General features: G+C 42.0%; 1 protein-coding gene across 1 annotated transcript; it reads left to right on the top strand.

The window, feature by feature from the left end:
- The first annotated feature begins 2974 nt into the window (after positions 1 to 2974).
- On the top strand, positions 2975 to 3250 carry LOC135462627 (chorion class high-cysteine HCB protein 13-like). The gene has a single exon (XM_064739850.1). The coding sequence runs from the start codon at positions 2975 to 2977 to the stop codon at positions 3248 to 3250; it is 276 nt and encodes a 91-aa protein (XP_064595920.1).
- The last annotated feature ends 14046 nt before the right edge of the window (positions 3251 to 17296 follow it).

Here is a 17296-nt window from a genome sequence, read left to right as displayed (position 1 = left end):
TTAGGGATTAGGTACGAGCTCTGTCAGAGAGACAGACAGTCAGTCAGTCAGAGTCAGTCAGTCAGTCAGTCAGTCAGACACTCAGTCAGTCAGACAGTGAGACAGTCAATCAGTCAGACAGTTAGCCAGTGAGACAGTCACTCAGGCAGTCAGAAAGTCAGTCAGACAGACAGCCAATCAGACAGTCAGCCTGTCAGTTAGCCTGTCAATCAGACAGTCAGTCAGACAGTCAGGCAGTCAGACAGTCAAGCACGCAAAATCAAAAAAAAAAAAAACATACAATTTCTGCGTGAAAATCAAGTACAAAATGACAGAAAACAAAGTCTGTGTTCTTGATGCTTAGTCAAACTCACATTGTTGGTTGTGGTCTGTGTGTTGACCTGTGTGTCGACCTCCCTGAACTGGAATGGTCCATAAACACTAAAACAGCTTAGTTCATGTCCTTCCTGTGACAAGTCAGGGAAATATCCACGTGGGAAAATTTTGTTTTAAGTCGCAGAAGTTAACTTTTCGATATTAAATTCCTTTAACAATTTGTTTTTCAAACCCCTTTTTAGACCTCGTCTTCCTTTACAGACTTGACAAATGGTTAATATATCCTGGATTATAACATATATGTCAATAACATTTCCTATTTTAATGAAAGTCCAGCGGTCTAAATATTTTGATCAAAGTTTGTATCCCACAATGCCTTTTGTACAACATCACTTTGAAGCTTCTCCCTTTATGAGAAAATGTACAATTTTATATTAGGATTTTACCAGTAGTATTGGTCTGTGTATGTATAATATGATCTTTGACCAAGTGGGCCGCGTCCTACATCCTTGTATATACCACGGTTCAGTGGGCCGCGCCCTACATCCTTGTCTGTACCATAGTACAGTGGACTGCGTCCTACGTCCTTGTCTGTTCCATAGTACAGTGGGCCGCGTCCTACATCCTTGTCTATACAACAGTGCAGTGGGCCGCGTCCTTCATCCTAGTCTATACCACAGTGCAGTGGGCCGCGTCCTACAGCCTTGTCTATACCATAGTACAGTGGGCAGCGTCCTACATCCTTGTTTATACCACAGTGCTGTGGGCGCGACCTACGTCCTTGTCTGTACCATAGTACAGTTGGCCGCTTGCTACATCCTTGTGTGTACCATAGTACAGTGGGCCGCGTCCTACATCCTTGTATATACCACAGTGCAGTGGGCCCAGACCTTCATCCTTTTCTGTACCATAGTACAGTTGGCCGCGTCCTACATCCTTGTCCATACCACAGTGCAGTGGGCCGCGTTCTTCATCCTTGTCTATATCACGGTTAAGTGGGCCGCGTCCTATATTCTTGTCTATATCACAGTGCAGTGTGCCGTGTCCTACAGTCTTGTCTATACCAGAGTACGGTGGGCCGCGTCCTTCACCCTTGTCTATACTACAGTGCAGTGCGCCACGTCCTACACCATTGTCTATATCACATTGCAGTGGGCCGCGACCTACAGCCTTGTTTATACCACAGTGCAGTGGGCCTCGATCTCCATCCTTGTCTGTACTATAGTGCAGTGGGCCGCTTGCTACATCCTTGTCTGTACCATAGTACAGTGGGCCGCGTCCTACATCCTTGTATATACCAAAGTGCAGTGTGCCGTGTCCTACAGCCTTGTCTATACCAGAGTACATTGGGCCGCGTCCTTCACCCTTGTCTATAACACAGTGCAGTGGGCCACGTCCTACACCCTTGTCTATACCACATTGCAGTGGGCCGCGTCCTACAGCCTTCTTTATACCACAGTGCAGTGGGCCGCGACCTACATCCTTGTCTGTACCACAGTGCAGTGGGCCGCTTGCTACATCCTTGTCTGTACCATAGTACAGTGGGACGCGTCCTACACCCATGCATATACCACAGTGCAGTGGGCCGCGACCTACATCCTTGTCTGTACCATAGTACAGTGGGCCGCGTCCTATATCCTTGTCCATACCACAGTTCACTGGGCCGCGTTCTTCATCCTTGTCTATACCACAGTGCAGTGGGCGGCGTTCTTCATCCTTGTCTATACCACAGTTAAGTGGGCCGCGTCTTACATTCTTGTCTATACCACAGTGCAGTGTGCCGCGTCCTACAGCCTTGTCTATACCAGAGTACAGTGGGCCGCGTCCTACACCCTTGTCTATACCACAGTGCAGTGGGCCACGTCCTACACCCTTGTCTATTCCACAGTGTAGTGGGCCGCGTCCTACAGCCTTGTTTATACCACAGTGCAGTGGGCCGCGTCTTACATCCTTGTATATACCAAAGTACCGGAGCATATCCCAGACCAAAGCCAATTTTGCTTTATGTAGTGTTATGGCTTGTTATGCACTGGGAATACGTGTGTTCAGAACATTAAAATTTGAACCTGATGTAAGTCAATATTCGCTTGGTAAAATCTGCACCTGCTTGTGTTTAATGGTTTACTACCTACATCCTTGTCAATGCCACAATGTAGATTGTGCTCATTGGCTCACTTTCTACGGCCTTCTCAATGTCATAATGCTGACTGTTTTAGGCACTGGGTACCAGGCCGGTCGGCGAGGTACACCTGGCAGTCCTAGTCGAATGAGGGTGAAGCTATACAGGATGTTCGACAAAAGTTGGCAGACTGTTGAGACGAAGTACGATGATTCTGACTACGACGTCGAGATTTATAAAGTGGAGGTCATCCTGAAGCAAGGTTTTATTACGCTAAAGTCGCAGGACAAAGACATCGCGGAGAATTTAGCTGTGGTGTTTAGCATTGGGTTACTTCGCGTCCTGTGTCAGCCTCGACCGAAGAACTGGAAGCCTGGATACACACCCACCGCGACCTCGCGCGGAAACAGGAACGTCAGGAGTATCCCGTCAGAGGACATGGTGCTGATTCTGGCCGCAGGTTAAATCGCCTGTGCCCCTACAACCCATTTTCTGTACTCATCACACCAGGCTCACGACTCGTGTGCTGGTTGCGTGGGGATGGTTTGCGATGGCGGCTTAATTGACGCCAGCGACAACAACATCTTGGGCGACAACTGCTCAGTATGCGATATGGACTACGAAGCGCGGTATGGCGACGGCGATTTTGGCGGCGATGGTGATGGAGGTGACGCCAGCCACGCCTGCTGTTGCGGTTGTGGTGGCTGTGGGGGTTGTAGTGGAGGAGGATGTGGCGGATCGGGAGGCATAGGTGGTTGCGGAGGTGACGGTGGTTGCGGTGGTGGTGGTGATTGCGGTGGAGGTTGTGGTGGCTAAAATTTTAAAGCGTCACCACTTTGCTGATGGCATCAAAATCTATGAGCGGAACACACGTTTACATCACATAAACGTGTTCCTATCTAAGTTAGCCTTACTGTGTTTGTGTACAGCTAAGCTCTTGACCACCGTGAGCATGTGGTAAGAGCCACCATTGAACATGCAGCCTCGTTTTGGAAAAACAATTATAGTTTTGGGCTGTCTGAACACATCGGCCACGTGATTCACGTGATTTTACCCTTATTTGTTTATTACCACAAACAGCATTTTACCTCCATCACAAGAATGCTGATACACGACTATATAAAAAGAAAAGAAAAAAAAGTATATTGTTTCATCCACATTGTTTTTGTCCGTCTGAGATATATTATTTTTGTACCCCAAATATTAGTATATACAAGAGCCGTGTGATCTTTTTAAATTTGGAAGTTTTTGTGCATTGCACCATGGAGACAATCGGACGTTTTGAAAGTTTTAGTCACTCATGAATGGCCCATATAATTAAAATCAAACCATTTCCAGTAATATTGAAACTAAAATTGACACTAATATTGACCCTATTATTGACAAAAACAAATTTCCCTTCTCAGTCCAGTGTTAATTAACGGCCTTACATATCCAGACTTTGAATATGTAAAAAGTATTACAATTTATTCGGTCTTTGGGTTACTTTCTGCTGTCGTCGGTGCTTCATTTTGTAGAATCTCCGACTTCTGATGATCAGGAAAAAAGCGGGTGTTTTCTGTCGTGTTCACAATTCCTGTTTTTAGGATCCACTGATATATCTGGGTGTTGGGTTGGTAGCTACCATTATAAATTTATGTTCTATATTTATATTTCTACATTGTATTATACTATGTTATATATTCAACTAAATAACACATATGTGTAAATTTATACCTTATACTTTTATATCATTGCTCCCTTCTGTGTCCATGTTAATGGCTGCGTCATAAGCCTGGTATTGGAATTACCAGACGAGTGATTGACGAGGACTTAACGTGAAGGAAGGTGCAAATCAGGGAATCGGGGGGCGTTATCGAGTAATGTGATCATTTGTCCGCAGTCCAAGTCAGCTTATTAACCGATCTTGTATACATATATGCATGTATGTATGTATTTTACAGTAGTTTACTGTTAAACACTCCTTGTTTGTAATGAAGCTATGCCAGCTTTCTAATTCTATTTTGAGAAACTTCACTGTAGATGTACTATTCCCTTAAACTGATACAAAACTATTTCGTATGTTTTCTGAGGGATAGCAGAATAGATTCTGTTACAGCGACACACCCATATGTTCTGTAGGACTCCATAGGTGCCCTTTTATTCCAAAAGAAAACTTCAGTTCGTCCCCTGTTATTCCACAGAAAACTTCAGTTCTTCCCCTGTTATTCCAACAGAAAACTTCAGTTCGTTCCCTGTTATTCCAACAGAAAACTTCAGTTCGTCCCCTGTTGTTCCAACAGAAAACTTCAGTTCGTCCCCTGTTGTTCCAACAGAAAACTTTAGTTCGTCCCCAGTTATTCCAACAGAAAACTTCAGTTCGTCCCCAGTTATTCCAACAGAAAACTTTAGTTCGTCCCCAGTTATTCCAACAGAAAACTTCAGTTCGTGTTACAGGGTGTTGTGTTTCCCATGACATTTACAATATGATGTTACAGTAACATAACCTATTATAGTATCACTCAGAAAACAGGTCATTAGGCTGAATTGAACACATCAGTTTTAGAGTGCTGATATGTGCAGAACTGGATAAGAAACACAAATATTTTGGAACTTGTCCACAAATATTGATATTAATGTTTATCCAAGCGAAATCCTGTTACCGTACCTTCAAGAGACAATATTTATTATTAACGTTTTGCTTATTTTTAATATAGAGTTAAATGTTTTCGATACTGTTTTAAAATTGAATATTCTGTTTTAGAGATATTTTGTATCAGTAAAATTTTATAAAAGTGAAACTGTAAAGTTTATCTTTCTTTTGTGATTTTGTATACATTTCCTGATAGGATTCCACATATTGTTTGTGTACCAAGAGCTTATGAGTGAGTGAGTGTGTGAGTGAGTGCTTGGGGATTAACATCGTACTTAACAACTTTAAGTCATATGACGACAAAGGAGTCCTTAGAGCACATGTACGGCGTGGTGTGCCTCCTTGTTGCAGGACGGATTTCAAACGCTGTTTCATCTAGTGCTGCTTCACTGAGATGGCTAAGTAACAACCACGCCCCCCCCCCCTCTCCCTCCCCGAGCTATTGTACTGATGAGGGTCAACCAGTCGTTGCACTATATCCCATTCATGATACCAAGACCTTGCGTAACACATCCAAAATAACACGTATTTAAATGAGACGCTGAAACACGGAATTGTGGATGTGAAGATTTGTACAGCGTTGTTTCGCAAAGTGTTAAGATAGCTCGGAATGGAAGAGGCCGCATCGGGATTTGAACTCTGGTGTACCAGTTATAACAGTGAGCCAAATGAGCATACACCGTTATCAAACAGCGGTATCCTGTCACTACATGTAGCCACTATAGGTTACATACGCACCATTGAGGAAATTGGGTGCACGAATTGCCTCCGGACGGAGGAGGGAAGGACCACTGATTGGTTGATACTGACACAGGGCGACATTTTATGTTGTTGATAAATTTCAACACTGTTAGTTTGCACCTAGTTAAAATATATTAGAATTTCGTTTGTTCTGGATAGGGCTGAAAAGTTTTTGACAGTGCTCCCGCCTGAAGGTTACCAAGGTAACAAAATGCTTTGACTTCACTTCCAGCAACCACAGCTCAAAGAATGGTGGTCATGCTAGGTTCAACTTGATTTTTTGATGTGTTGTGGGCAAAAGTGTAAGCAGCGTGTGCGTATATTGTACCAGGCGAAAGATAGGGGCGTATATTTCTGAGGATGAAGTTGACAAATTTACAGCATAAATAGTAAGTGAAACCAAAACGCCCGTGTAACGTGTAAAAAGCCGAAATGAACAACTCCATGGTGATGTCAACACACATGCACGGCCTAAATATCAAGGGAGATAACTCAAACAATTATTCTCATGCAGACGGAAATGTTAGGCCCCTTTACCTTTTGAAGACCACAAAAGTTCTCTAAATTAACAAAACCTGCAATCTTGTGTTATACCCTACTTGATATATGATTAGAGCTGGCAGCAATGCATACAAATTGCAATTTTGATCAGTTCAAGAGATCAGGCACAAATGAGAATGGCGACTTAACATAGGGACAAGTTTTCTCGTTGATCGCGGTATTACACGAGGTATTACTTATTTCCTTATTTATTTATTTATTTGATTGGTGTTTTACGCCGTACTCAAGAATATTTCACTTATACAACGGCGACCAGCATTATGGTGGGAGGAAACCGGGCAGAGCCCGGAAGCAACCCACGACCATCCGCAAGTTGCTGAAAGACCTTCCCACTGACGATCGAAGAGGAAGCCAGCATGAGCTGGTACAGGAGATATTAAGACAAAACTCATCACAACCGGACAAAAATAGGACCGAACCCGGCGGGAACTCACGACCATCCTCAAGTTGCTGCAAAACCTTTCCAATGTACGCGTAGGAAGCCAGCATGAGCTGGACTTAACTTACAGGAACCACTATGGCGTGAGGCTTCTGGGTCATCATCTCTCCGCCTTTACACGTAGCTTTTTAAAGTTTGATTATTTTTCATTCCATTCTCTTTGTAAACTTTTCTCACCCACGTACAAACAATTCTCAACGGGGCGAAATGGTTTGCCCATGTGTTAAAACGTTCTGAAAGCAGTGGAAAGGTTACTCAGGTGGAAATGAACGAAGTACAAATGGTCTTTTTTGGTTCAAAAAAGTCCACAATTGATTAGGTACGTGTAAATGTACACGTAAGTCTGGTGGTAAGATTTTCATATCCATACTCATGTCTTCCAAACGTTTGTGTAACGGCTTTAGTTTGATGTTAAATGGCTCTCTTTGCCACTTTTTCGCCAAGACAAAATACGAGTTTGCCTTTTCATATCTTGTACGCGAGTTTCCACATACTGAGAGCAGATGGTAACTGTTCTCACCGAGGTAAAATCCCGACAAAATGTTCACTGAAAACAGAATGAAATGTCGTGTGTGGGAAACAGGAAGTTATCTACCAGGCTATTCAAATTATCAGCATGTAAACTGTTTGCTGGCTTATATAGTTCTACAATGTAGACAAACATATTATGGGGCCTAATATTGTTCTGGGATTGCTCAGAGTCAGTAAAGCAAACATTGGCGTATCACATGCGAGCTATGTAGGTCAGCGAAGCATGGAAATCCCGGCAGTAAAGCAGGGATTTCTCGGTGGGAAAAAAATCACTTCCGTGTTCCCACCAGAACGTTAGTACCGAAACACGGCAGGAGGTCGATATTACGCAAAGACACACACTTTACCAATCTTATAAGTCAAATAAATAAATGTTATTATTGTTTAAAACCATACACAGGAACATTGAGTTATATGATAGCAAACAGTACAATGGGCGGAGAGAACGAGTATACCCGAAATACCTCACAAACATTCCAACTTTAGAGGCACACATATGCACACCATTTTGGTATGAGGAAAAAAGGTCAACGTGTAACGTAAGATTGGGCATAAGGTCACCCATTTCGTGTGACAGGGCCAATGAAAGGCGAGACCATGGCTAGCTCCCGTGCATACGTGCACATACATGGTAACATTAATGTATTTACTTATCAGCTTCGTACTGCTATTTGACGCTTTGTACTTGACGATTTTTTATTAGGGTAGTTTCGAGTTCGAGCACGCGTATCGCTAAAGTCCTGTAATGTATCATGTTACCTGTCAAAAATGTTACGCAACTATTTCTGATCACATAGGGATGTGAAAAAGGTTTAACAAGGGCTAATGTAAAGTAGACGAACGATGGAGAAAATCGAGAAGCTGAACGTTTGTGAACTTGAGAAATTCCTTCAGGAAAGAGATATCCTTTGTACCTCTGGAACACGGCGAGAATTGTGATCACTTAACGTCAACAGGGGTTGACTGACGTTTTTGACAAGTCACATTATACCTTTATCGTTGTTTTTCACCTTAACGACCAAACTCAAATTTCCCCTGTTTCCCTTTACAGGTTTGTGAGTGTGTCGTGGACCTACATTGATGGATACAAGTAGATAAACAGTGCTCGGGGTAAGCACCTTCTTTCACGAGTTCGTTGACAAATCGCATGACTTAAATCATAACTGTGGAAGCGTCATGAGAACGGACCAAATCGCCCGCGAACGGCAAGCGATTTGCGCCGTCCAAGAGTCGGTGGCCGCGGGTCGAGATGTCCTCATCCAGCTTTCATAGATAACAGAACCTGCATCAGCTTGATTCGACCTGGCGACTTCTTGCTGATGGGCAGTGATTCAAACGAATGAGCCAGTGTGATTCTTAGCTATAATATTAATGTAATTTCTGTAATGATTTGTTTACTTGATTGGTGTATTAAATACCACTTTCCATTTATATGATACCGTGATACGTGGCGGAGAAAAAACGAAAAAAAAACCCCCAAAAAACAAGAAAAAACAGCCCCTGAATGTTCGAACCTTCTTACTTAATATCAACATATAATATAATATAGGGCGCGTGTGGGCGATTCTATTGAAAGGGAAGTAGCCAACGTGAACATGTGATCACGTGGGTGTGTTGGTGTTCTACTGCGCACCAAGCAGCACTTTCCACACTTGATGGTCATTTACATAGGTGATAGAGGAAAGTAACCAGGTACATATATCTGAAAAAACTCCTAAATTAAAGACAAAGACTTACGTGAACTATATACCAAATGAAGGACCAGTGCACAATGTGCACCAAAATTGTCTCAAAACATTTGAAAGTTAAGATTCTACGCTGGGCTTTTCTGACAGTATTGGGACCAGTTGATGTCACGTCAGGATTTTGCCACAAACACAGACTTCTAGATTCCAACAGTAATAATCCATACACGTGTATATTTATGATTACATTTGCCGAAAAGACATTGAAACGAGCTATTTGAAGCAAAAAACATGGGTGTGACGTCACCTTCTTGTTCTTGAACCACCGAAGATTCTAATGTTTTTAAACCACTTTACTCGGTTGAAAAATTCCAATAAATTGGAATACAAACTAAACTCTAGGGCAGTTTTTAGTGGTCTTCAATCTGATATTTAGTTTGTTTTAGCGTTTGCTTTGCTTTTTAAACCGCAAGAATGGAAGCAAGTGCCGGATTCGAATTCTTGGTTTCGTTAAACAACTGTTAGACGGGCAGGCTAACGCATAAGTTAAACGACTGTTAGATTGCTAGGCGAACGCATGAGTGATTTCAAAAGAAACTGAAACTAACTGTGTGTGTGTGTGGTGGGGGGGGGGGGGGGGGTATTAGGGGGTAGGATGACTGTGCTCACGTATATGGTCTGGTAAGGGTAATTCAGCTATGTAGAAATCTTGGCCTATTAAATGTTCTCTGATAAACCCAACATGAATGTATGAAGCGTAAACAGCTCTGCCTGGAAATCCCGGCCAGTATAAGCAGAGGTCACTAGTACTATACACGTGTCTCTGTTGACAGAGTTTAGAAATCTAATACAGATAATGGTTAATTAACATAATCGAGAATGACTCGTGTAAACGACCCTATCATTGTAAGCCGTAACATATTGTTGATAAAAAGGTAGGCCTACTGTAACTAAGCAGAGCCTGTGTGGCTGGGTGATTACTGTACTAGCGCAGTGGAATTACCCAGGAGCCTTATGCCAATGCGATCGCTGTGAGTTCAAGTTCGTGGATTTCCCCCGGGCTCTGCTCGCTTTTCTCCCAGGCACCAAAATGCTGGCCGCTGTGGTATAAGTGAAGTATTTTGAATACGGCGTAAAACACCATTCAAATAAATAAATACTGTGATTTAAACGAAGCAGGGTGGTTAATATGATCAACCGCCAAATATGATCAAATCGTTGATGAAGATTGGGTTTTATGTATGGAGACTATTTATGGCTCACTTCTGAGCGATCGGTGCCGCCGGTATGTCGCTCAGGTATAGTTTGTATTTGGTTGGGAATGCGAGACTCCGTATAGCCGACACGCTGCCTCTGTGTAAGCTATGTGAATATTAATGAAGACCACGCCTCTACTTCGCCCAATGGAAATTTGTGCTCGCTTTCCAGTTAGGAAAAATACCTTAAGCCATTCTTCTCGTTTGGATCGCCCATTGACTGATACGGGCTACGGTGTTTTTCGACAGGTCATATGACTGATGTGTTCGAATTGTTGTGTCGTGGGTTGAGCAATATTTAGATATTTAGATAGTCGAACTAGAGTGGAAATGGAGCTGAGATTTCTTACACATTGTTTTATATTGATGTACATATTTGATCGATGTTTTTTGCCGTACTTAACAGTATTTCAGTTAGGGCTAGAGGACTGCGGCCAGGCATTTTGCGGAAGACAAAAATGCAGATATATCGGTGATCTCAGAACCATCCGCAGGATGCCATGTCCAGACTTTTGGCATGTAAAGCAACTAGTCGGATTAGGTATGTGCATGTCTACTTGGACACTGTGCGGCCAAATTAAGATCGACTCAGGACTATAAGGTTTATTAAATTTCAATAAGTACTTGCTGAGTTCGCTGTTACTGACATTTTTACTTTGTCAATAACCTGACATTTACAATCTCTTGAGATTTTAGTTCGCACTAGACCTGCTCCGGCCGACTGGTCGAATGGACCAATCCAACCTTCCGCCTCTATCTGAGCAAGGGCCATGTGCAGTGTTGTGCTTGAAAATCTCACAAGACTAAGCTGCCCTCAACTACTGGGATCCCGTTCCCTTCCATTAAGGATCGCAACCCACAGCAAATGGGTTCTCCACCTCTATTATATTCACATGGGCCACTTGGGGGAGATCTAGGTTAGTCGCCTTGTACGACATGATTGTCCAGGGGCCTCATTTTACCCTGGAGACTCCACGGGAGTAATGCTGCTCGAATTCCACGAGCAACTGTTTAAGCTGTGGCCTAATATCATTATACTGTTTTCAGAAAATCCATTCGACAGTTTTCAACATATTGTGTTTGGAACCGAGAGTGATAACATCTGCTGAGGTAATTGTGTAGGAAATTGATTGTTTGTTGAAATTTGACATTCGCATATAAAGTTGAAGACCAACTGTGCAAGCCTTTGTTGAGCTGTCACAAAGGATAAATGTGTACAAACTCCATGAGTGATTTACCTCCCCTGCATAGATCACGTCCAGTCTCAGAACTAAGTATTTTCTATTTCAATCGGATCAGTTTTATCAACGTGTGAAGCACGGTGGTATTTGTGTCGACAGGTAAGTCATTTAAGTCGGAGTTAGTGTATTTGAGGTGAAAATATTTGTCAAGATAGGGAGTTGTCTTTACTTGATCGCGTTATCCACTGTCAGGTACTGCTTAGTTGGTCGAGTCGTCCTTACATCTTCATAATATAAATAAGACGTACAGTATAGAGAAAAAATAGAACAGCGAGGACAGTGTGATAGCTGACAAGTGGTCACAGGTAACCTGTGAAATACCACTCCCTGTCCATTTACCTCAGTCAAGGTTTCCTTCTAACTGTTCATGTGAATGCGCGTGTAGTAGTAACTCACACGCCCCCTAGCACCATGGTTTAAACAGAATTAGCCAAAAAAAAGTCAGTGATGTTACTTGCAGACTGACGACTGGGACATGTCTTTGTATAGGCTACCTTCAGCCTGTGTGTGAACGTGTAACACTGTCTATAAACAGTCTGAATATTTACGTCAAAGAAAACGCCTGGATTGGGTTCAGGTTCATGCTGTTTAACTATGCCGATCTTGTCACTACATGTATGTATACAGGGCGATGGGAGACCTCTACGTTATTGAGCGTTTGAAGCTTTGAACTTAAAAGGCCTTATGCAGAGGTATGCTAAAGGTCTATTACTAGCGCTGACGTGTCACCGGTGGTGCACAAAGCCCGCACGTACTGCCTTGATCATGTATCGCTGTTTATTGTATTAACAACGCTTGGCTGTCCGCTCCAAATATAAAACTGTGGTAGTCAAACATTGATGATTAAGGTATACAGTTCCCCTTTTCCATGTACGCCAGCCCATGTGTTATATGATAGCCTATATCAATTGCTCATGACGTCAAAGCTAAGAAATGTTTGTATACGTAAATGGTGCTAAAAGTAAATCGAATCTTAAAAGTATGTACATATTGGCACAGATCAGCTATTTTACTATAATGTATACAGATACCGTCCCGGTTAGGCTGTCTGTTTTACAATTTTAAGACTCAGATGTATATGTATCCGTAACTAAGAGGCTAAATGTATTATTAGCTCCCCCACTCTTCACACAGACAACTCTAGCTCATCTATAGGAAGGCCTACATGAATGTATACTGTCGTCCTGACTGTCCAACCTGCTACACCCTCCATTATCCGTGAGCACTGGGTGAGGTGATAATGTCTGCTGACACGGCTCAGCCCCTCAGGGCAGCCAAATATTTCCATGTAGGCTTGCTTATAGATTACCTAGGGTTATCTTTGTGAAGATATAACGAACGCTGACCTACTTCAACAGCCTACCTGAGGTTATACATCTCCAAGCAGGATTTTGGGGTGTCTTTAAAATGTCACCGTAACAACTCTATAGACCATATGTTTGACTCTATTATCAAAATAGCCAAGTTCCATCACTGCTTCTGGACGCCCCAACTCCCCCCCTCCCCTCCGACACTTTTATATCCGAGACTGGCCATATTTCTAACTGAGCAGAAGGGATGACCTCCAAGGCAGGCGAGGCGCACATAATGATATAGGTCTTACAATGCTTTGTAAATGAAATTTGCAACAGACATAGTATTATATGTTTCCCCCGCCCCCCTCCCATCTTTGGTTGGAAAATTGGTAGATAACTCACTTTAAAAAAGTGGCACTACCTTTAACGGATTGCTAAAGAATGTATGTCGTTGGTAGAACATGCATAATTTGGAAAATGTTATTAAGTAACTGAGAGTTAATGATTTTATACTTAACCTCCTCGGCCTACAAACTAACATCACACGAATCATGAATTATATGGGTGAACAAAACACATGAACTTTAGAAAGGAATAAATCTTTTCTGGTTAGCCAGTGATTGCTACTTCGTATTTGAGGACTTTTGGTGATTACTTCATTATACTGAGTACTAAATTACGACGACGGGTTGAAACCTGTTCTGGAGAAAGAGAGTTACTGAACAAGTAAAGCTCTTAAGTTGTTACAGATATAACATGATCACTTCAACACAACTGACTATGTGCCTTTGTTGTTTGTTACAATATTAGTAAGCAGTAAAACAAGAAACAATGGCATTCATCTTATATTGCCGTTGGGTTTCTTGTACATATGTGTCGGATGTGTTTTGTGTTCACTGTTAGTTTCTTGTACATACATCTAATATATTTCTGAGATCCTTGTGGGTTTCCTGAACGTCTGATTCAGTTTGCGTTCTCTTTGGTTTTTGGGTCATATGACATTTTCATTCAATAGCGAGTTTGTACACGTTTCAAAGTAGAAAGTTTTCGTTATCACCATTAATGTACTAGGCTTTGTGCAAATGTAGTTTTCTTTTTTTTAGCTCAATCGCATCAGCAGCTCTGGAGAAGAAGATTTGTTTAGTTTGGCATAAATCCTTTATGGCCACCAAATGTCACCAAAAGCCAAAAAGCTCAACTTCAGATACATTCCTAAAAAATACTGCAGTTTCGTGGATGAATCATTTAACGTTTTCTCATGAAATGTATCACCAAACTGCCTAGAATAAGTATAATTCGAAGAGAAACAGATACTTATTTAGGATTTGGAAGAAGCTGGAGAGGAAACTCCGGAAAATACACACGAGCCATGACCTCTTGTTTGACGTTAGCTCCAAAATAAATTACTGAACACGAATATCAAACCATCTCTCTACATATACTTACACATCACAGTCGTAGGCAAGCCATGTTGCATGTGCTTTAAGCTTTGTAGCATATTGACTGTATGCGATATACACCTGTTGTACACTAAAGATTGGTTAGCCACAACGCATAAACTCCCCACAGACGAAGTTCTAAAGGCATCAAGGCTGAGCCTCAAATCGTGGACACGATTGACAGGATAAATCATGTTTAGATGCGGTTTCTTGGCGGAATGGTAACTGATGAACCCGAGGTCCAATTCACACCTGACAGAAGATCGATATATAAACTGAATAAAATTGACCGCTTCGAACCCGAGTCAGTGCTGGGCTGTGCTATATACGATCTTTATTATATCGAGATCCTTAATTAAGCGTCGTTTTGGGAATTGGCATTGCAATTGTTGACCTCGAACGTCCATCTTGATTGACGACTGGTATACGAATGTCTGTTTGGACGCCAAGATTTGTACATTTAGCTTTAAGATTCTTAACACGGGTCAAAAAGCGTAATTTGCTTTTAAGTATGACTCCTGAAAATCTTTTTCAGTTCTCTGGTTCACCATAAAACTTAGTGTGGAGATGAAGTTCCGTTTACAACAGAATGTATATCGTTTTAGATGAATAAAATGTAAAACCATTTTCAACTGCCAATTTCTTGGTCTTACTGAGACAAAGCTGCAGCTGCCTTTTGATGTTATTCACATTTTAGCACGGTAGTCTATTAGGAAATCATCAACATATGAAAAACCCTCTGTCCCAGACGTTTCAGTTTTTGACAGGCTATTAAGTTTGAAGCTAAACAGTGTTTGTGATAGTATACTGCCGTGGAGTACACTCACTTTTGCGCATAAGAGTCAGAAAGATTGTCTCTACTCGTACCCTAAACTGACGATCAGATAAAAGTTCTGCTACATGCATAAATAACGATAAGCGGTAAGTCCCATATCTGAGAGGTCTTTTAAAACACCGTATTTGCATGCGGTGTCGTAGGTCCGTGGACTTTTCAAGATCGAAAAATATTGACACCACATGTTCATTATTTATTATATCATTACGAATAAAAGTTTCAATACGACAAACATTAAATCAACTTTGAGAAAAACCACATTTAATATTAGACAGTAAATTATTGGTTTCTAAATACCAAACAAGTCTATCATTTTTTATTCGTTCCATACTCTTCACAACGTTGGTAAGAGCTATGTGACGATAATTAGATGGATCAGAATGATCTTTGCCCGGTTTTGGAACCAGGATAATATATCATGATTAAACAAGCCTAAGAGAGTCTCCAATGGCTCAGATGACAAATGTGATGAGAAACTTACAAAAAATGTTACTATGACTACAAGTACTGTAAGTTGTTAAGACCACAGATCACCATTTTTAGTGCTGACAACTAAAGATTCAGGACTTCCTGCAGCAAAACAATGCTATTGCTCTAGGCAAATCTGTTGATTTAATGTATTTATTTATTTTTTTGATCAGTGTTTTGACACCGTACAGAAGGATATTTCATTTATACGAGGGCGGACAACATTGTAGTGAAAGGAAACCAGGCAAAGCCCGGAGAACCCATGACCATCCGCAGGCTGCTGGAAGACCTCCCTATGTACAAGAGGAAGACAGCCTGGGCTGGACTTGAATTCACAGAAACCGCATTGGTGATATCCCATTGTGATATTGCGTCGTGCTGGCACATTAACACCTCGGTCACGGACGCCCCGAGATGTTAAAAAACTTAGGTCCAGTGATGCCTTTAATCAGGGCCGAACCAGATGAAAACGTAGCTTTATTGACAGGCTAGTTAATTCTTTCACAGATATTGTTTTAGGTTTACCGTCACCAGTCATCGACAGGTCAGTGATATTTGAGTGTCATTTAGTGTTGATACTCTCTTGACCACATTGATGAATGAAGTGTTCAGGACAGTCCTAGAGGAAGAGACGAGGCGATGTGCTTCTGGAAAAGCTGTGACCTGTTTCTCTTTTATAAAGAGAGAACAGTCGACAGAGGAGGCCTTATAGGCTTCGTCGCAATTTTAACATGTATTGTCTCATTAGAAGCAAATCCCCATGGCCTTCTCCTGCACATTGGAAGCGAAACAATTTATTTCTACATTAGCCATTACCATGCCCAACTTTTGGCATGTAAAGCACCTGGACGGATTAGGTATGTATAGGTCTACTTGGGCACAGTACCGGCAAACTGAGATCGACTGAGGAAAAGAGAGGTTATTTAATATCGATAAGTACGTATTGAGTTTGCTGTCACTGTCACTTTTATGTTGTGAATCTCTTTACATTAACAACTCCTTGCGATTTTAGTTCGGAGCATATCTGCTCCAATCGATTGGTCAAACTGGGCCAATCCCATCTTTAGTCTCTAAATAAGTAAGAGATGAAGTGGGGTGTTGGGCTTGAAAATCTCAAAAAGACCGTTCTCTTTAATGAAGGGTCGCAACCCAGGGCAAACACAAATAGACCTATTTCTCTACGGCCTTTCATACAAATATCGGAGATGTGAGTCCATTATATTTCACCGATGGCACACGGCAGAGCTCTAGGTTCCGACAAGCTTGCCAAGTAGACTGACGTTCTATTCTTTTCAGCCCGGAGACCCCACGAGGGTAATGCCGCTTGAATCCAATGGGCAACTATTGTAGTTATAGTCTAAGCGCGCTATAGCCAGCTGCGGGGACCATTGTTGAGATTCACGGAGTATAAACGTGTACAAACATACTCAGGGATTTACCTCCAACTGCACAGATCACGTGCATTTCTCCGAACTACGCATGTTCTATTTCACTCTGCTAAGTTTCACCAAGTTGAGAAGTGGGCTTTGTGTCGACAGGTAAGTACTGTAAGATGGTTACATGTAGTTTGGCTGGAAAACGATCACTCAGATTAAGGAGTTGTCTTTACTTGATCGTATCACTGACTGTCAGACACAGCTTAATTGGTCTGGTCGTCCTCAAATCAACACAACGTAGATGTACGAATGGGGCGTTGCCTTCTAGAAACTTTAACATTAGCCATGTCAGCCTGTGTGTCA

The sequence above is a fragment of the Liolophura sinensis genome, chromosome 2, assembly GCF_032854445.1.
Source record: "Liolophura sinensis isolate JHLJ2023 chromosome 2, CUHK_Ljap_v2, whole genome shotgun sequence".
Classification (NCBI taxonomy): Eukaryota; Metazoa; Mollusca; class Polyplacophora; order Chitonida; family Chitonidae; genus Liolophura; species Liolophura sinensis.
This window is presented reverse-complemented; position numbering and strand designations above follow the sequence as displayed.

Excerpts from the sequence above, each read along its gene's own strand:
- LOC135462627 (XM_064739850.1), top strand. The coding sequence starts at position 2,975 with ATGGTTTGCGATGGCGGCTTAATTGACGCCAGCGACAACAACATCTTG.